The 19,882-nt window shown below is 33.7% G+C and overlaps 4 protein-coding genes, 2 long non-coding RNA genes and 1 other non-coding gene across 9 annotated transcripts; 4 read left to right on the forward strand and 3 right to left on the reverse strand.

Moving 5' to 3' along the window:
- Positions 1 to 3,935: 3,935 nt before the first annotated feature.
- On the forward strand, positions 3,936 to 4,309 carry AT1G09277. The gene is made up of 2 exons (NR_139595.1): positions 3,936 to 4,056; positions 4,232 to 4,309. It is a non-coding gene; the product is annotated as an other RNA (non-coding RNA).
- AT1G09283 lies at positions 3,975 to 4,414 on the reverse strand. Its single transcript, NR_139596.1, has 2 exons — positions 4,247 to 4,414; positions 3,975 to 4,095 (listed from the first exon to the last, which is right to left on the reverse strand). It is a non-coding gene; the product is annotated as an other RNA (long non-coding RNA).
- A 992-nt stretch (positions 4,415 to 5,406) lies between these two features.
- On the forward strand, positions 5,407 to 8,696 carry VND7 (vascular related NAC-domain protein 7). 2 transcript variants are annotated; one of them, NM_001334512.1, is made up of 4 exons: positions 5,407 to 5,747; positions 6,899 to 7,075; positions 7,491 to 7,762; positions 7,998 to 8,696. In NM_001334512.1, exons 2-4 carry the CDS (start codon positions 6,910 to 6,912, stop codon positions 8,532 to 8,534), a joined length of 975 nt encoding a protein of 324 aa, NP_001323397.1. In that variant the 5' UTR covers positions 5,407 to 5,747; positions 6,899 to 6,909; the 3' UTR covers positions 8,535 to 8,696. The 2 variants fall into 2 exon arrangements, with proteins under 2 accessions (NP_001323397.1, NP_177338.1); NM_105851.2 differs by lacking the exon at positions 5,407 to 5,747 and having other exon boundaries at positions 6,725 to 7,075.
- A 532-nt stretch (positions 8,697 to 9,228) lies between these two features.
- Positions 9,229 to 10,953, forward strand: AT1G71940 (SNARE associated Golgi protein family). Of its 2 annotated transcripts, NM_001198447.1 has the most exons (6): positions 9,229 to 9,730; positions 9,854 to 10,124; positions 10,211 to 10,381; positions 10,522 to 10,580; positions 10,654 to 10,781; positions 10,850 to 10,953. In NM_001198447.1, exons 1-6 carry the CDS (start codon positions 9,486 to 9,488, stop codon positions 10,894 to 10,896), a joined length of 921 nt encoding a protein of 306 aa, NP_001185376.1. In that variant the 5' UTR covers positions 9,229 to 9,485; the 3' UTR covers positions 10,897 to 10,953. The 2 variants fall into 2 exon arrangements, with proteins under 2 accessions (NP_001185376.1, NP_565028.1); NM_105852.3 differs by having other exon boundaries at positions 9,236 to 9,730; positions 10,522 to 10,935.
- Positions 10,889 to 12,346, reverse strand: AT1G71950 (Proteinase inhibitor, propeptide). Its single transcript, NM_105853.4, has 3 exons — positions 12,052 to 12,346; positions 11,685 to 11,782; positions 10,889 to 11,243 (listed from the first exon to the last, which is right to left on the reverse strand). The coding sequence occupies exons 1-3, from the start codon at positions 12,276 to 12,278 to the stop codon at positions 11,158 to 11,160; spliced, it is 411 nt and encodes a 136-aa protein (NP_565029.1). The 5' UTR covers positions 12,279 to 12,346; the 3' UTR covers positions 10,889 to 11,157.
- Positions 11,221 to 11,707, forward strand: AT1G09287. The gene has a single exon (NR_139597.1). It is a non-coding gene; the product is annotated as an other RNA (long non-coding RNA).
- Positions 12,347 to 13,098: 752 nt separating the features above from the next.
- Positions 13,099 to 18,953, reverse strand: ABCG25 (ATP-binding cassette family G25). Its single transcript, NM_105854.1, has 4 exons — positions 18,746 to 18,953; positions 17,774 to 18,614; positions 14,048 to 14,385; positions 13,099 to 13,978 (listed from the first exon to the last, which is right to left on the reverse strand). The coding sequence occupies exons 1-4, from the start codon at positions 18,866 to 18,868 to the stop codon at positions 13,292 to 13,294; spliced, it is 1,989 nt and encodes a 662-aa protein (NP_565030.1). The 5' UTR covers positions 18,869 to 18,953; the 3' UTR covers positions 13,099 to 13,291.
- Positions 18,954 to 19,882: the final 929 nt, after the last annotated feature.

A 19,882-nucleotide genomic window follows, 5' to 3' on the forward strand; every position in this document is an offset into this window, starting at 1 on the left:
AAGACAATGGTTGGTTCCTATAATCCATAACGTAGGTTTATCTTGGTTCAATTTTCAACTTTAATTTCTTATACATAAACCGACAACAATTTTTTTAGTAAAAGTTTGTTTTTTTTCATTCAAAGTGAGAAACAAAACATCTCAAATCTATTACAAAATATTTTTATATCATTTTTAGACTTTTGCTCATGCATAGTGCAGGTTAAGCACTTACTGCTTTAATAAATAAAAAAAACAAACTAGAATACTTAGAAAAATGTTGTCTTCTTACCTCCACTCCATAAATATAATATAATAGCTAAATGCCTTAAACCAGTTATAATGTAAAATAAAACAAAATTTTGGCCCTTGTTCAAGAAGAGCCATCAAAGTATCAAACTATATTCCTTTAAATAAGTACAAAGCTAATTAATTTTTAAAAAGTTTCTAATTATAAATAATTAAGCTGTAAAGGAACCTAAAAGAAAGACAAAAAGAAAACTAAAAATAAATGTAAGAGAAAGATGAATAAGTATGAGAGAAGCAAGAGGATCAAAGAGACAACTTTGGGGGTGTGGGCCGACATGCCATCATCAGCCTCTCTGTTCCATTCAAAAACTCTAGAAGTTTTTGCTTCTCTCATCATTACAATTTTTTAGTTTTCATTTTGTTAAAATCCATTTTCCGAATTCGGTTTCTGGATAACTGTTGAAATCCATATTCCAAATTCAGATTCACATATAAGAATTTTATAATTCAGGACTTGTACGGTACAAGCAGAAATGATACAAGGGGAAATAAAAAGAAAAAAAGTGGATTGCAAGGTATTACTCGGTTTTATGTTGTCGTTGATTTTACTCATAAACATGATACGAAAAGCGAATGATAAAAAAATAAAATAAGAAAAGTTTTAAATTTCCATGTAGAACATTTAAAGATAATTCTAACAGTATGGAACTATTATTTGATATATTGTGATAGAGACGCAATCTCAAGATTAATATAAGTTCCCACTAAACCGCCCCAACCATAAAAACAGATGTGCCCGCTTGATTTCGCTTCACTTGTGAATGTGAATATGTGATCTCTCTACAAAACACCAGTGCTGATAATTGTATCATTGTATGTACATGCTTAGCAAGTTTTGACGTACTAAATAATATCTACATTTGTTTTTTTAAAACGTTAGGTTATCAAAATAAAAGTGAAAGTTTAGTGGGAAGTCTTGACTTAATCTTTACCAGATAGGATGTGGTATAGGGAGACAAGTAGAGGAGGTTGTAGGGGTCACTTGGAGAATTAGTGGTCGATATCCATCCACCGTCCGTTCATCATTAATTGCGGCTAAGTATATTAACTTTCGTTAATCCTTTGATTTCTCATTTCATTAACCTCAACAAAATGAGTTGAAAAGAACAGAATCGTTTTCGATTTAAACTGACAAACATGTAACAGTTTTCATTGAGTTGAGTTGATATAAATGATCACTTGTACAAAATAAAAATTCCACGTTATGAACTTCCGATTTCCTTTTGATGGGTATTTGTTGATGTTAGTTCTTAAAAAAAGAAAAGACATTAGCTAGGGTTCGAAGTTTAAAGATACAGTTTTCAAATTCTTCATATAGTATATACTTTCCATTAAAAAAAATCCGAAATTTTTCACGTAAAGACAAATTTGAAATCAATGCCTATGAGATAATTAAAAAATCGACGATGATTATTATATATAGCCTATGAGTAACACTAATTATGACTTACTATTTCCTAATTATTATTGCCACCAAGATCAGCTGGTAATAATTCATTGGTGGATATGATATCTTTCAGGGTTCAAATATATTTCTGTGAGACTTGGAGAAAAGCGTAAAGATAGAATTCCAAGCGAATTATATATGAATACACATTGATCCATAAGCACAAAATTGTTACAAGGGGTGAATATTACAAAAGAAAGAAATATGACTTCAGTTTTTTTGTTTAATGATTTAAATTCACATATATATATATATAGCTCTGGATTTATTAAAGTTCCTCTAAATCTTTAAACAAAAAAATAAGTGAAGTCATGTTTTTTTGTCTTCTTTATTATAAAACTGGTAAATAAAAGAATGACGACATTGAAGCTTGTTTCTAGATACCAGTCGTTGTCAAAGTTCAGTTAGGATAGAATCTAAGACAAGATCCTAAGCTAACTCTTTCAGCCAAAGCAAATCTATTACTTTCTTTTTCGGGAAACTTTCTTTTCTCATTTCATTGATTTAATCTTATCTTATTTGACCTTTCAATCGATCTCATAAACACTGCTAATTACTGCAGTTGGGCACAATACAAACACCCAAACATTTGTTGATATATTAGCCATAGTTTGATAACCATTTTGTTTCCCTCAACGACCACATCTTTGTACAGTGATGTCACAAATAAGAGAGTTGATAACGTGATACATTTTACAGTCTTGTTGATTTCCTCAAGTGTAATATAATATTATGTGACTAATCTTCCAAGTGACCAATGGAGAGAATTGGTGTGTGCGGCCATAATTTTATAGTACACTATACATGTTTTATGTTGGCGGTTTGGTGAACAGTCCAATTAAAATGGACTACAATAAAAAGAAAATAATAGAAAGTGAAAGGTCGGTAGATCACATCAGATTGTAATGATTTTATCAGATTAAGTTCATGATTTACATTTTTAATCAGTATGGACCCATGTAAACGAACATTTCTCCATAATTTTGTAATTAGATTACTATACAAACAAATCATTCATACAATTTTGAATGATAACAATAAACATGACAGACTTATTTGTTTGTAGACTCAGTTAAATAGTTCTATTTTCTTGTGGATAATAATTCTTGTACGAGCCAAGTGTTTTTTTCATCACTCAACAGAATATTGAGATGTTCTTGCTATATATATTTTGAATAGTTAATATATATGTCTAGATATCATAGATTTCCTCGAATTCTCCAACAGATAAAAGGACCTTGGAGTCTTTAATTAGACCAAACTGTCATATTTTCAAGATATTGGCGTGAGTGATATTAACAAACTTTTAATTCGTGGGCGGTAAAGTAGATAGCCTCCAAAAAAACGGTCGTCTAATGTGTCAATTACTTTTGTTCTCATGCTTGAAGCATTCTGCTTGGTAATCTAATTATTACATCTCGTAAATATTTTAGTTGATTAAATATCTTAGGATATCAAACCGGCCAGCCAATAGTTAGGACGGAATCAAGGACTAGTTTACAGTGGCGTCACTATCTTCTTCAATTTTTTTTTTTTGTTTCTTCAATTTTTTTTTGTAGTGGATAAAAAACTCCAGATGAGAATTTCAATTAGGTTCAGTAGCACGTTGACGTATGCTGAGTGAAAAAAGTCAAAAATTAAATTGCTAAACCCACTAATTACAGTTACCGCTAATTATAATTAGTGAAGAGTGGCAAGTACACACGCACTATGATTTGTGAGTTGTGACCATCCATATATGTAGTTCAATGCATCATATGTATAGATAATAAAACTGATAAAAGTATAGTTCAAAAAGCTTCGATAATCTGTAAATAAGAAAAACACATGATTTGCTATCTCATGACACGACTTAGTAAAATCAATCTATACGTAACATATATAGCCAATTCTTTTAATAAAAATATATATATGAAATCATTTTATCTTTTTGGAGAAACAAAAGGCATGCTTAGATATGCTTTGGTGCTTCATGATATATCCAAAATTAGTAGTATCAAACTAAACCGAAACTGAAAGAAAAAGAAAAAAAGCGTAGTCATTCTACATGGTGAACGTAACTCGTATATGCCATATTGCCATACATAAAAGAGTCCATAAATATGGTTCGACTGCAAAGAATTAGGGGTTATATTGTTATATACGTGTGTGTGTATAACGAGACTTAGAGACACTATGATTAGAGAAAGGAAAATTAGGGATCGAGGGACATTTATATAACGAAAAAAGTGAATGGTGTGAAAGGGTTAATGGATAGATGGTCTTGGGATTTGAACAAAAGGCTCTCTCTCCCTCGCGCAGTAGACAAATAGGCATGCATGTGAATCTGACTCCAAATCAAGTGCTACCTCTTTTGCCTTTTCTATTTTTGGTACCCAATATTTGTTATAATTTTCATTTTTTCTGTTTTATATATCCATTCTCCTCGAATTCTGTGTCTACCTTGTCATATGTTAAGTATTTTGGATTTTTCTTTGGACTAGGGTCAAAGAGTTACTGAGATGACGTCACCTTAAGCCGAAAGGTGATGAGGTAAAAGAAACGACAGCCAACGGCTTTGGGTGGACCCGTGCAAGCGGATAAATCAGATGAGGAACAAATGATTAGTTATGTGATAGAAACAGGTCTGAATCTTACGTGTCTTACATTCGTAATGACACGTGTTAAGGACGGCGCCACCAAACCAGACAATGGGAGCTGGATTGCTGGAGAAAGACTTAAGAACATATGAAACATATTCCTGTGTTTTACTCTTCTCCTTATTTTTTCTTTCATAATATAATGTTCATATATACACGATTCCTGATGTTTTAATGGCCAATGTTCGTTCCTTTAGGTTTACTATAAATCTGAGTTTAGTTTAATCATTTAAGAAAAAGTTGAGATTGTGGTTTCGAGTGGATCTAGCTAGACTCACATTATAAAATTAGCTGCGGTGGTATATTGAGTGAGATTTACGTAGTAATCCATAAATGTACATGCGTGTAAATCCTTTCGACGTTGAGATGTTTATATACTTAATAAGTTAATAGTAATATCTCTTTGACAAAAAAGTTAATAGTAATATCTCAACAACTTTGAGGTATTACGTGTCTTATCTATGGGTTAATAAGACATACTAAAACTAAGACACATTTCATCAGTACCTGATCCAGCAAACATATAGGAATATATTTCTGTAGTTCTTCTTCGGGTTTACAAATCCAGTCCTTTTTAATCCTTGAATTGTGAATTTCCAACAAGCCACTCACAATTTATAACTAGGTTTTATTACTGAAAATATCTTACATGGTATAAGAATTTATGGTGTGTAGCTGAACATAGTGTTTTAAGAAAATAGATTAATTATATTCAAAACGTAATTTTTTTGTCATCTGATTTTATTGATAATACATGGAATCGTGTTATGAAATATTATCCAATCAAACTGAAGTTTTTGGATATATTCGGAACATCCATTTGACCTAATTACGCCACATAAAAACCGTTAATCTAAAGGATTTGTCTTGTGTGATGTAATAATAACTAATGAGCAATAGACAAATAAAAAAAAGGTTTGGCTTGTGCAGTAACTGCCGGTAAAGTGGAGAAGATTGGAAAAACTTTAAACAAAAAATTGCGGTAAGAGAGAGAGAGAGACGCCGACCAAAAACAAACCGTAGATGTCTATCCCACGCGCAATCAAACCTTTCCTTCATCTCCTTCTTCTTCTTCTTCTCCTTCTTCTTATATCATCATTTTGCACCCACATGTCACACACTTACCATATACATATAATTAAGCATACTCGCATAAACCTATATATACACTCTAAGATTTCTAGCTGGTCCATATGCATGTGATCTAATCAAAAGCCAAACTCTCCTTGTCTTTGCTATATTAACAATCATTTGATCCACACCACCAGAGATTTCAATCTTCCTCTCCTTCTTCCTTTTGCTACTCTCTTTTAGATCGTTCTTGTGAAAATCGCTTGCAAATAACAAGCCCTTCGTCCAATCTTTATTAGCTCGTAAGTTTCACCCCATTGCTCCTTTTAGGGTTTTTTTGTTTTGTTGCTGTACTCACTTCATGCACGAACCAGATGATGATACATCGGCGTTTGTGTTTTACGTTTTTATTATTCAAAAATACATACATATTACATATAGTATCGTTTTGTATCGTTTCATATCTTGAATAGTATACATGTGTGTGGTCCTGTTGAGATTGACCCACAAATATTAGAGTAAACTGGGGAATTGAAATCAATCATGGTGGGGATTTCGGAATCTATGTGTGTTTCTAAGATATTATTGTTTCTTGGAAATTAATTGTTGTTGCACCATAATATAATTTATATTATATAGATAGTCTAGGAAAATAACTCAAGACAAAGAGTGTGTAACACACTCCAACCTCAGTGACTTCCACCCGTCAAGCTTTTCGGCTACATAGCCTTTATATACGATTATTTTACATATAGTTACAGATATATACAGTACTGCTTGTATATTTTTGGTCTTATAATACTACCTTATGTCATTATATATAGTACATATTATACAAAGTTTCAATCTTTTCATTTATAAGCATCGTTCGGTATGTAGAAGGCGAAACAAACCCTTAAACCTAATATTTTTTTCTGGTCCAAAAACTTTCTCTATCAAGCTTTTGCATTTTTTCTTTTAAAATAGTAACAGCTCCTCCATTGTTGGGTGGTCCCATAAAAATACATCATAACCATCATCAGCAACATATAATAGCGATAGCCTTAAGCTTAAAGATCCAAGCTTTTGGATATAATATCTAGTTACATGTATATATATATATATGTGTTTGTATATTTATAGGTATATAGTATATTATCGTGTGCGTCCGTGTGTAACATCACTATCATTACCCAACATACAGCTTTTGGAATTTCATTGGACCCAAGAGCCATTCGATCCCTTTCTTATAATTAAATATAACGAAGCTTGTAATAGGCTTTGGTTTTGGTCCCAAATACAAAACTTTAAGGTTGTGCCTTGTTTGTCTAAGGTTTTCGCAATAGCTTCCAAAAAGACACGCTTATGTTTATATACATTTCATTTTCCTTCATATCATTCTCTTCTCTGCCACTTCTCCATCTTGTTTCTTACTCATTTCTCTAACAATTTTCCAAATTAAATACGTTTATAGGATCATCGTGGATGGATAATATAATGCAATCGTCAATGCCACCGGGATTCCGATTTCATCCGACAGAGGAAGAGCTTGTGGGTTATTACCTAGATAGGAAGATCAATTCAATGAAGAGTGCTTTAGATGTCATTGTAGAGATTGATCTCTACAAAATGGAGCCATGGGATATACAAGGTAATTATATTAATCAACGTGGATTTTGTATAATGATTATCATTGATTAATCCTTTGCATGGAATGACAGTAAATTGTCTAGTTATGACATAAGTTTTGAAAACCAATAATATGTGATGAATTTGGCATGCGAAGTGATTGAGAGAGCCTACTTTCTTTGACTTGTATGTTCATAAACGGAGTGTGAAAAGAATTTCACAAAGAAATTAAGAGATGTATAGTACAATCATAAATCATAATACTTCTTTTGAAATTAAACCGGTTGAAAAGTATAATCATATCACATTTAGAAATTACTTTACTACATAATTTTCAATATTCTCTTTTTTTTTTAAAGAAACATAAAATTTCTAATATTTTGACCTTTTGTAATGTAAGAAATTTATGACATTAATATTTAGTTTTACATTTGCAGCGAGGTGTAAACTAGGGTATGAAGAGCAAAACGAGTGGTACTTCTTTAGTCATAAGGACAGGAAGTACCCTACCGGGACTAGGACCAACCGAGCCACTGCGGCTGGGTTCTGGAAAGCCACGGGTAGAGACAAGGCGGTACTATCAAAAAACAGTGTCATCGGAATGCGGAAGACACTTGTCTACTACAAGGGTCGAGCTCCTAATGGAAGAAAGTCCGATTGGATCATGCACGAATACCGTCTCCAAAACTCCGAGCTTGCCCCGGTTCAGGTATACACATTGAAAGACTCTGACTGATACGCGATTCACTATCAAAGCAATCATCCAAAAACTACTAATAAATAGTACAATACATACTCCGTCTATCAAACCTAAGCAATAATGTTACATGTTTGACGACATTTGATTCAATAATGTTTAAAATTAAAAAAAAAGAAAAAAAAAAAAAACAGGACTAAATCAATAACTTGTTATCTAAATAACTTTATATGTTTGTGAACTATAGGAGGAAGGCTGGGTGGTGTGTCGAGCATTTAGGAAGCCAATTCCAAACCAGAGGCCATTAGGGTACGAGCCATGGCAGAACCAGCTCTACCACGTCGAAAGTAGTAACAACTACTCATCTTCAGTGACAATGAACACGAGTCATCATATCGGTGCATCTTCATCAAGTCATAACCTTAATCAAATGCTCATGAGCAATAACCACTACAATCCTAATAATACATCCTCATCGATGCATCAATATGGCAACATTGAGCTCCCGCAGTTGGACAGCCCGAGCTTGTCGCCTAGTTTAGGGACGAATAAAGATCAGAACGAGAGTTTCGAGCAAGAAGAAGAGAAGAGCTTTAACTGTGTGGATTGGAGAACACTAGATACCTTGCTTGAGACACAAGTCATACATCCGCATAACCCTAATATTCTTATGTTCGAAACGCAGTCGTATAATCCGGCGCCAAGCTTCCCTTCCATGCATCAAAGCTATAATGAGGTCGAAGCTAATATTCATCATTCTCTTGGATGCTTCCCTGACTCGTAATTAAAAAAAAACACACTTCTATATATTGATTTGTATTCTATGATTTAATTGTTCCATCTGGAAAATAACATTTATAACTGTCTATTTGTAAAAGAAGTTTGTGTTTATTACGTAGAAATTTGTTGTTGAATTTCACAAAGGTGGATTTGTTTTTTTTAAAAATTAGTCCCTTTGTTTTTCTATTCATTTATTCTGTTGTCCAAATTTGTAACTCATCCATACATTCTACCCCCATTAATTTTTTATTTGAGTGGTGGCCTATTAGTTAAGAGAACTTGTAATTTCTGATCAGACTCCTAACTTTCAAAATTTCAAATCAAACCTCAAATTTGTAACTCAAACCCAAAATGCACGATTTGAATCGAAATCATATGTTCACCATGTATATAATTAATTAATGTACGTATTAATATGTACTACAAATGTTTACATGTGAAGAAGGTGATGAAAAAAAACAAAAAAAAAACATAAACACAAAAAACTTTTTATTCATATTTTTTAAAAAATTGACCATGATCAATATTGAGCATATAATAATAAATAAAAAAAATGAGTTAAAAAATAAATTTAATTGAGAAACCCTCTCATCGAGTAAGAGGTTTCAATTAAGAAGTCCAAGTCAAAACCTTCTGATCCACGTAGAAGGTCTTAAAAGCCACCGTCAAAAATCTACAAGGCCAACACGTTTGCCGTTAAAAATTAATTTCTAATTTCTTCTTCTTCTTCTTCGTACGTTAATTAAAATCTGAAGAAACAAAATCGTGAAATCGATCTCTTTAAGCATCATCTAGGGTTCATCACTGAAATCAAAAATGCAATTAAATCTCTACAAAATCTCTCAGATCTAATCCCAGATCGTTGTTGGTTTCTTCTCCGTAAACCAATCCCACATATGAATTAAAGATTCGATCTCGAAATCGTTGGCTTTTGTTGTTGTTGCATTCTTCGGTGATGGCTCCGACTCGGATTCTAACCAGAGACGAAGAGCTTGGTGTTATTTCAGACGATGATGATTCTCCATCGGGTAAAAGATCTAAACTTGATCGCTTCCCTCTTAGCCGTTGGGAACTCGCCGTTTCTCTCGGTGTCTTCCTCGTCTTCTCCTCTGGACTCTGTTGTATCTACATGACCATGCCTGCTGCTGAATTTGGCAAACTCAAACTTCCAAGAAGCCTCGCTGATCTCCGTTTGCTCAAGTAACTTTCTTTCTAATCTTACGACTCAATTTTTGTAGCCAATTAGGAGAATTTACTGATTAGTGTTGGTGTCATGATTGGAATTGACAAAATCTGTAATCTTTCTTGTTGTTGATGTTTCAGAGATAATCTAGCAAATTATGCGAATGAGTATCCGGCGCAGTTTGTTTTAGGGTATTGTGCAACGTACATTTTTATGCAGACCTTTATGATTCCAGGGACTATCTTCATGTCACTATTAGCTGGAGCTCTCTTTGGAGTATTCAAAGGTGTTGTCTTGGTTGTTTTCAATGCAACAGCAGGAGCTACCTCGTGTTTCTTTTTGTCGAAATTGATTGGTCGGCCGTTGATTACTTGGCTATGGCCTGACAAATTAAGATTCTTTCAAGCAGAGGTAAGTCTCTTTGTTGTGTTGATGAAATGATCTTTGTGAAAGTTCTTGACTTGGTACTGATTAAGTTGTGGTTTTATACCTTTCAGATTAGTAAGCGTAGAGATAAGCTTCTGAACTATATGTTGTTTCTGAGGATAACACCAACTCTGCCAAATCTTTTTATCAATCTTGCATCTCCTATAGTCGATGTACCTTTCCATGTCTTCTTTTTGGCGACATTGATTGGTCTCATTCCTGCAGCTTATATAACTGTCAGAGTAAGCTCTTTTACCTCCATCCTTCACCATCTTTCCGCTTATGATATGCTATCATTCAACATTCCTGTGTTTCATCTCTTTTCGCCATCTACATAAAGTGCGAAGAACATGGCTTTAAATTCTGGTTCTGTTTATTGCAGGCTGGCCTTGCTATTGGAGATCTCAAATCGGTGAAAGATCTGTATGATTTCAAGACATTGTCAGTGCTTTTCCTCATCGGGTTTATCTCTATTCTTCCAACGATACTGAAAAGAAAGAAGATTGTTGAATAGCCAGGGAGAAGCATCTTTACAATACACATGGCCTAACATTCAATGCCATACAGAGAACAAGAATACACTTAACTTGTTTAGAGGACACAACAGAACAAAACTTCTGATTCGTTTACTTGTCACTTGTCGTAACGATTCGTTGATAGTTTTTTTGTTGTCATATTTTCTTACTATTTGGCAAGTAGAGGTTGAGAAGAAATTACAGAAATAATACAATTTTTTGTACAAGACGAGAGACCATGAAATATTTTGGTTCTAGATTTATTATGATCGTTTCTTTTCAGAATTTAACCATCTGAAATTGGAACTAGAAGAAACATTTATCTTAGAATAATATATTGACAAAAACTCAGTTACTCAACAACACAGAACAACTCGAATCAAAGCAACTTCATAACATTATTTTAGTTAGATACTTGGTTCAAAGTCACAACAATACAACAACAGACTAGTTTCTGTAAAGCAACAGGTTTAGTTGAGAAGTAGAGAATACACAAAGTCAAGTTAGGTCAACTTGAAACCACCACCACCACCAGGTTTGTGCAGCTGATAAGTCTGGCTTGGCACAACTTGAATCACACCTGGTTGTTCTGCAACATCCAAATCCCCAAAAGCATATAAGAAAAACAGAACAAAGACAAAAAAAAAAAACATTGATCAAGTTGAAAACTTTATCCTGTTTTTCCTAAGCCTACATACACAAAATCGTGCATTCATGACTATATGATTCTATTTCTACAGGTTCACATGCGCCTATCTTAACCTGACAGAAACATTCAAACATCACAAATCATGGAACAGTTTATGAACTTGGACTAAAAATGGAATTTACTTCAACCTTGGTGACAATTGGATCTTTCATTGTTTCAGTGGAATCGATGATCACAAGTTCAAAACCAGATAAGCACTTAAACCAATTAAACTAAATCAAACAAAGAAGCTACTAGAGACTTATGCATTCAACGGGTTCTATGCTCTCCAAGTTACAAGTGCAGGATCAAACGAGAAATCTAATGGAAAAAAAAACGTACTTGATATCTCAGCGACTTGCTCAGGAGTGAGCTTAGCTGAAAAACCAGAAGCAGCTTCCTTGTAACTGTAAATCAAAGCATCTTTTGCAGCTTCCTCACTGTATAATAATCAGTAACATAAGAACAAACACATCCACACATAGAATCAATGTTGAAGCAATCCAAACTATAAACATAAAGTGAGACAATCCGTAATCAGACAACAATATCTCTTCTTTAAAACAATTTCAGCTACTAAATTGAAAAATCCCCCATTTCACAGAAACAAAACCCTAAAATCAAAGCGATCAAACCCAAAAAAAATCTCATCCAAGACAAATTGCATCTATAACCCATGGAAATCGAGAGTTGCAATTTGATTACAGACCTGCCGAGAGCAGAGGAAAGGGTACGGAGATGATAGGTTTTAGGTTCTTCATCGGTAGGTTTCTCGGTGTAGATGATGTGAACCTTTGCTTCCGACGATCCCGTTGCTTCTCCGGTATATTCATCAGCCATGACGATTGAAGCGAAGAACGATGATAAGCAGAAGAAGAAGAAGAAGACGATGATGATGAGGTGGTAGACTCTTGTTCCAGGAGCAAATGTTTGCATTTCTCTTTTTTATAGAATCTGGGAATTTTTTTTCAATAACGCGTGAGAGGTGACATTTTCCATTTATGTCACAATTTAAACCGACTCATAAATGGACGGTCTCAAATGGTTAATCCATAATCTGACGGTTGAATGATGTCGGTATGTAGATAATTTTATAATTCCACTCATTTTTGTAATTACCTTGCCTACAATGTGACATTTAACTTAAAAAATAAAATGAATCAGCCAATATTTTTTGTGACTACTTTGATTTTAGCAAAAAAAAATGATAATTAAAAAGCTAATCAAAATTTTGTGAGCTTTTATCTTTAATTACAATATTTCTTTATGGTATTCAAGATTTTATTTTTAAGGAATTTTTAATGTTTTTTAAATTTCTAGCTTTAAATTAGTTTTCTTGATACAAATCTTTGACTTCATACAGATTTTTCCTATTAGAATTTTTATATTTTTGTGACCATTTTCCACTTCTATTATTTATTTGTTCTCTAATACTTTATTGGAAAAATAAATTTAACTAATTGGAAAAAAAATTGTGAATGAATCTCAATCTTTTGGTAGTTTGAAAATTAAATTTTTATCTAAAATAACTTTTTGAATCCAGACTAGTTGGGTTCACCACCAGTAAAAGTATAACCATCAAAATAAGCCTTGATCAAGCCCATGGGCCATTAACTATGAGTCTTTGACTACTCAGAAAACTCAAATGGCTCTGTTTTTCTTTTACCGTATCACAAATGGCTCTGTTTTTTTCTCTGTTTTAATATCACACAAAACATTCAATAGGTTTTGACAATAAAAACAATACAAAACCAATAGGTGAAAATATACATTTTATTAAAAACAATTAAAAATACTTGTCATTTTCATTTTCACATGTTAAAAACTGAACCCGTCGCTAAATCGCAAAATTACAATTAGCGACGTTTTAATATTCCGAACTAGAACCCTAAAAATTAAATTTACCCACTCATTTTTATTTAACTTTCTCCCCCTCTCCCTCTCTTTATTTAATGTTTGATACGTCTCAAAGCTAGATATGCCAATACTCTATACCCAAAAAACATCAAAAACAAAACACCAACGCTCGTCCACATCCCAACATCTCCGATCACTTCCTCCTCCACAAATCGACATCCAGCCGATGTCGCCGCACTCGCTCCTTGCTTACCCTTTGAATCACATCCAAGCATTCGCAATATCTCTTCCCCACTCCCGTATTGGATCGCCACTAAAAGACGGTAACAATAAAACGTCGTGGAAACGTATTTCATCCACACCATTCCGGATGGCACTTTGTTGACGTAGTAACCACCGGTTAAGACAAACGCTAGCATTGTCACGGTCACGATTGTAGACGCTTTTTTAGCGTCCATGATCGCTGCACCAAGGGCAAGTCCAAGTCCTTGTGACGCTAAAACGTATAGTAAAAGCACGGAGAGGGTGAGGAGGAATGGGACTATCCCGGGGCGTAGATAGACCATCCAATAAGTGAACGTCAAGAATGATGCCGGAAGAACGAGCTCCATGGAGAGCGATCCGAGTACATGGGCCATGAAGTAAGAAGAGAGTGTGTACATACCGGACGCACGCTCTCTAGTGAAAATTGCACGTTCTTGCGGAAACGTGAAGACCGCGTTAAATGATGGAAGTACTCCCCAAAAGATGGATATGAAGAAGAGTAGGCCTAGTCGGTCCTGTTATAACAACATTATTATTAGCAAAAACGCCAAAATGTTTTGTTTTAAATGAAGTTTGGTACTTACATGTACGTCTCGATAATCAGAGTGCCACCACATGAGACCACAAAGGATCGAAGCCGCGACGACTTGGAAAATGCGAAGTAAGTCAAAGGATTCGTGACGCCGTTCTTTTAAAAGTCTGTGGAGGAGAATGCAGAGTTGGCTAAACCATGTTGCAATACATGTTGTTATTCCACCGCCGTTTACTCGCGTTTTCACGAAACGCGCGTTGTCTTGAGGAAAATGTGACACTTCGATACAAGTTTTGACTTGTGGGGCTAGCAATGTATCATAAGCCGTGACCAGCGTTTGTCTCACGTTTGGCTTTTCCCGTTCCGTTACACCGTCAGTCTGACAAACTCCTGCATATTAAAGAAAATCAAGCAGCTTAGAGATAAATTTATCCCAAAAAAGTGTTTTAGAAACTAGGAAATTTTTCATGCTTTTGCTAATCACTATCGTGACATTAGCATTTTTACGATGACACACCACTCGGATATAAATTAATTATACGAAATATCCTAGCGATTAATTAATTAATTAATTAATCTACCAATCAAAATTAGAACTATTTACTAATGAAAAAGAACCACTCAAGTTATCATCCAAATAGACGAAAGTTAATTGGCCAGTATAATTAACCTAATTATAAAAAGAAAAAGACAATTCAAAGTGGCATTGAACCGAACAGAGGCGAGAGCGAATCAGCCAATCGTGTTCTTTGGACCGACCAAACAAATATACTTAAACAGGTTTTGACACTATGTTGGACCCATTAATTTATTAATCGTAACAAAAGCAAACATCTTTAAATTAATAAATTGACTAATTAATAAGATATGATTTGCAAGTAAAGCTGACCAATCAAGGTGGAGAGACGAGAGAGTCCACCCAAGAAAGCATATAAGGTCGCCACTATGATTCTTAATTTTAGCTTCTTCATGATATCGATTCCAAAATTTAATAAATGGAAAATGTTTGAGCATCATCAAATAATCTATTTGAAGTTAACTTTTCCTTAGATAAGCTTATGCTAAGTAAGGTGAATAATTAGTCTATCCTAAACACGTGGTATGCTTTTTTCTTACGAGGATTATCAAGAAGATTAAAACTGAATTTGAGTGGAACAAAAGTTTGAGAAAGTCAATAAATAAATGAACAAATGCATAGTCAATACTCGACAAGTGTAATCATGAAATGTCATAAGCCAGCTTTTGGAAAAGCAATAATTTTGGAATAGAAAATTTAATTATGTTGTTCTTTTCTTTCAAATTGATCAATAATAAGTTAAAGCAAGTGGAGTTTACTGTTGTAATTTGACGTTGAAAGCAATATCCTAACAGCTCCTCGTGAAAAAATAGCAAACATATTTGATCTTTCTAATAACGAAATAATTAGTCAAAGAAGATTCTTGCTTAGTAAGATCATGCATGCGATTATTAACTTTCCCCCCATGGAACATCGCATACATGCACATTTATAATATTATATAGTTATATACTCATGAAATAGATCGAATGGTCATGTGAATGGTTGGTTCAATGAAATGAGCTTTTTTCAGAGATAATAATACAAAGAAAGATTGAATGTGAAGCATATGGTTCGTGGAGACAAAGAACTTAATACCCACCAAATTATTAAATTGAAATCTAATACTACTGTATATATGCCATCGTGCGCAACAAACTATTTCTATGTGCCAATTTTATTCCCCCATCTTATTAATGCCTTCTTACTCTACCTATGGCGTCACCAAAATATACATACCATGTGCATATATAAATATATACATACATACATTTTGTGAAGCAATTCCCTTATTAATAGACTCCTACCAAAAATGAAAAGTCAACGAAGACATGAGATTTGTTTTGTCTTCGGTTCACATAAATTAGTCATTTAACTCTTATAACAATCCCCAAAAAAACACATTAAATCATGTATGTGATGCATGTCCCTAGTATATATATATATATATATATATATATATATATATGTATATAAGGACCATGAAAGAATGAATATTTATCATCAGTACACTGAATGACCAAACGAACATAAGTTTGGTCCACACTTTTTAATCATGTATATGCCTAAAACGTCAAAACACTCGTACCATTATTTGGTACTTACTAGCTTGTTTAGGATTAGCAAGGACGAATTGGAATAAATTAACGTGACCTCAAGGATCCGTCTCTTTAGATTTTAAGATCGTAAATTTCCTAGAAGTCCTTTTCTATTTCCTAAGTGGAAATATTATTTATATTCAAAAAAAGAGTTGACTATGAAGAATGCAAATACCTATGCAGGTTTTCTTCACAAATCACAATGAGACTCAAAAAACATTGAAACTGAGTTAAGAGTACCCTGACTTCTGACTATTCCAATTCCCGAAGCTCTATGTTTTATTGCTTCGATGAGGATTGAAAGAGAGTTAACAGCACGCGCTAAATGCGAGAGTGTGATTGGGTTCCCTTAGGCGGTTATCTCCTAAAGTAAAGTTTTCCCGAATCAAGGATTTATGGACAATACGTAAGAGCATACAATCAAAACCACACGCCTCCGTCGACTCGTGTAGCTTAAACGCCACACACAAAATAAATAAAACAAAAGCAGAGAGAAAGAGTGTGAGAAGACTACTTTGATCAAAAGAATGTAAAAGCCAAAAGGATGTTAATTTTTAAAGTTGGCTGAAGAAAAAGAGAATAAGAATTATTGGGAAAACAGAAAAAGATAAGAGATAAAATGGAAAAGTTTAGATAGTGCAAAAAAAAGACGAACTAATTTTTGAAAAAGTTGGATAAAGAGGAAACAGAAAACACAATGCCCATCGCTAAAACCATACGTCATCTTGTAACCAGTTAGACACATGGTGTTTTCCTATACACCCGTTTTTTAAAAACAACCAAAATTAATATCATTTTCCTCTCTTTTTATTATCCCTCAAAAATAAATAAAAAGCATGGTTTAATAGTGTAATGGGTAATGCGATAAAAGATTTTCATATAAAAGCAGGGAATAACATTTATTCAGATGATATATAATATGCCAAAATTTTAGACCCCAAAAATCATACAAATCATACTCGAAAAAAAGAGAAAGAAAGACTTAACACGTATCCCCAATTGCCCATAATTATTAACTTTAGAATAAACAATTATTGGAAAAAAAACGGTGAGAAAAAGGATGCTATATCAATATTAATCTAATGCTAGAACCGTACTAATGTAATAGCTATAGATTAGGGCTAGTTTAACTCCAAAGACAAAGCAATAAATCAAGTAATTAAATTTGTAGCCAGCGCGACGACCATCGTCAACGAGGGACACATCAAAACTTGGACTTGCATAGCTCTCATCGTACGTCGGCGATAACGTTCATAAATAAGCATTTATTACTCTCTTTTTTTGGGGTCGAGCTGTTATTTTCATAGTAGTTTTCTACACAAATATCTACCCTCACGGCCTCCCCACATGATCGTATTATGCATGGTTTCAATACCAAAGATCCATATTATACGTATAGATATACACGTATAAATATGATTTCTTTTTAAAAAAAAATCATCCTATCATCAGTCAATTCGTGTAAGAATACTTTCACGCAAATTAAATATAAAACGGGAATCATAAGTCATATAGTAAAAGTATTCGGTTAATTCAATCATATAATGATTTAAGTTAATTATCGTGTTAGTACATACACTACGTAAATGAAAGTTTAAAAGCTGTATTTTAAAAGAGAACGTACCGTTAGCAAGATCAAGAAGAAAATCAGCCGGATTCATAGGAAAAGCCGGCGAAAATCCGACGGATTCAAAGTAAGCCATGGCGTCTCTTCCTTTTCCGACGAACAAACACTTTCCTTCACTCAAAAGAAGCACCGTATCAAACATCTGAAACACACGACTCGACGGCTGATGAATCGACGTAACCACCGTTTTTCCTTTCCCATGAGCCAACCCGGCAAGAGTCTGAACCAACCGGAGCGCCGCCGTAGCATCAAGACCCGAAGTAGGCTCATCAAGAACCAAAAGACTCGGGTTTATAAGCAATTCATGAGCTATACTAACTCGTTTCCTTTCTCCACCAGAGATACCTCTAATGAAAGTGTTCCCAACGACTGTGTTCTCACATTTCGTTAAACCTAGCTCCGATATAACCGATTCAGCGGCTCTGAGTTTAACGTCTCTTGTTAGACTCCGAGGAAGACGAAGCAAAGCCACGAAAACTAAGGTTTCACGTACGGTTAAGTGAGGGTAAAGAAGATCGTCTTGTGCTACAAATCCGGTGCGTTTTAATGTTTGTTTCGTTATTTTACCGTCGTTTATAAGTATTTTTCCGGTGAGGTTTGATCCATGGAGTCTCCCTGCGACTGCGTTTAGTAGCGTAGATTTGCCACTTCCCGATGGTCCAAGAACGGCCATAAACTCGCCGGGTGATATCATTCCGGTGACTCCGCTTAGTATCGTCCTCTCCTCCGTCGATCTTGTCTCATCGGACGGTTTTTGTTTTAATCCTAATAGTTTCTTGATATTACAAGAATCGTTACTCATGCCATGGATCTTGACTCGGTAACACACATCAACGAACTAATATCAAGAAACCAATAAAAAAACAGAGTCAAGAACAGAGTCAAAACTAGTCAACAATAGATTAGTGTGGTTTAAATTTTAGAAAATACGAATTAAATATTGAAAATCTGAGTTTTGTTAAGTGAAACCTTGAGGGTGATTGGGAAACAAGAAGATGATAATAATGAGCGAGGCTCACGAGGATCTTGAGAGAGACGAGGAGATGAATCTGGACCGTTCATTTGATTTTCAACGCCGTCAAAAGCTGACATTAGTGTTCCTTTGTAAAATTCAGACGGAAAATTTAAACGGAGTTAAAAAAAACACAGAGAGAGAGAGGTGAAAATGGAGAAAGCTGAAGAAGAGATTGTGAGAGCTGTATTTATGGAGAAGAAGTGGAACGTGAAGCAAGTGGGTGCCACGTCATTAGATTACTGGTCATTGAGAAAATAACACGTGGCAAAACGTATAATGCCAGCTGGCGACTGCTGAAAGGAATAAATAAAAAGTGTTTTAGTTTTGTTTCTTTTTTCTGCTTAGCCACTTTAAAATTCTTCTTTTTTTGCCAGCCTTTTTTTTCTTCTTCTTCTGATTTTTTTTTTTTTTCGAATATACTTTCTTTCTCTTTACAGAAATTTCAATTAGTGTTTTCCACTCTAATTGTCAAATTGAGAATCCACCTGATTTTTATTTTATTTTGAAAAGAGGAAAGATATATTTGTAAGACTGACTATTAATCATCATGAAAAATGTGCAAAAACTTTATTTTGTGTTTGTATGTGTTTATGTCCTTTTCCTTTTTTTAGTTAACAATGTAATTAGTAATTACCACATAATTAATTTTGAAATCATGGTATAATTAAAAAGTATCTATATATTTGATTTCTAATAATTATAAAATGAAAAAGTATCAAAAGCATTTATTATTAGTGTAATTCAAAATATGTCCCTGTCTAAAATATGTTTTCACTTAAAAACTCTGACACTCTTTAGTATATAAAATCCCAATTATATAAAATTTAATTATGTGCAAAATATAACTTTAGATACTCTAAAATATATTGTTTTCTAGTAATTGCAAAATGCAAAACACTTAAAACCAATAATTATTTGTGTAACCCAACAAATATCTCTCTTTAAAAACAATTTCCACTTAAAAATTATATAATCTAGTATATAAAATCTCAATTAAAAATAAAAAAGTATGTGCCTCATATATTTTATGATTTGGTTTATAATTATTGACTATGTATGTGTTACAACTAATTATAAATTTTTTGGCCTTA

Source organism: Arabidopsis thaliana, assembly GCF_000001735.4.
Source record: "Arabidopsis thaliana chromosome 1 sequence".
Lineage (NCBI taxonomy): Eukaryota > Viridiplantae > Streptophyta > Magnoliopsida > Brassicales > Brassicaceae > Arabidopsis > Arabidopsis thaliana.

Bases quoted from the DNA above. Each gene is read 5' to 3' on its own strand.
- VND7 (NM_001334512.1), top strand. From the start codon at position 6,910: ATGGATAATATAATGCAATCGTCAATGCCACCGGGATTCCGATTTCAT. The intron at 7,076-7,490 runs GTAATTATATTA...TTACATTTGCAG, and splicing joins GGAGCCATGGGATATACAAG to CGAGGTGTAAACTAGGGTAT. The intron at 7,763-7,997 runs GTATACACATTG...TGTGAACTATAG, and splicing joins CCGAGCTTGCCCCGGTTCAG to GAGGAAGGCTGGGTGGTGTG.
- ABCG25 (NM_105854.1), bottom strand. From the start codon at position 18,868: ATGTCAGCTTTTGACGGCGTTGAAAATCAAATGAACGGTCCAGATTCA. The intron at 18,615-18,745 runs GTTTCACTTAAC...TCTTGATATTAG, and splicing joins GTTTCCCAATCACCCTCAAG to TTCGTTGATGTGTGTTACCG. The intron at 13,979-14,047 runs GTAAGTACCAAA...TTGTTATAACAG, and splicing joins CTGATTATCGAGACGTACAT to GACCGACTAGGCCTACTCTT.
- AT1G71940 (NM_001198447.1), top strand. From the start codon at position 9,486: ATGGCTCCGACTCGGATTCTAACCAGAGACGAAGAGCTTGGTGTTATT. The intron at 10,382-10,521 runs GTAAGCTCTTTT...TGTTTATTGCAG, and splicing joins CAGCTTATATAACTGTCAGA to GCTGGCCTTGCTATTGGAGA. The intron at 10,581-10,653 runs GTCAGTGCTTTT...ATTGTTGAATAG, and splicing joins CTGTATGATTTCAAGACATT to CCAGGGAGAAGCATCTTTAC.
- AT1G71950 (NM_105853.4), bottom strand. From the start codon at position 12,278: ATGCAAACATTTGCTCCTGGAACAAGAGTCTACCACCTCATCATCATC. The intron at 11,783-12,051 runs GTCTGTAATCAA...ATTATTATACAG, and splicing joins CTTTCCTCTGCTCTCGGCAG to TGAGGAAGCTGCAAAAGATG. The intron at 11,244-11,684 runs GTACGTTTTTTT...TGGATGTTGCAG, and splicing joins GCAAGTCGCTGAGATATCAA to AACAACCAGGTGTGATTCAA.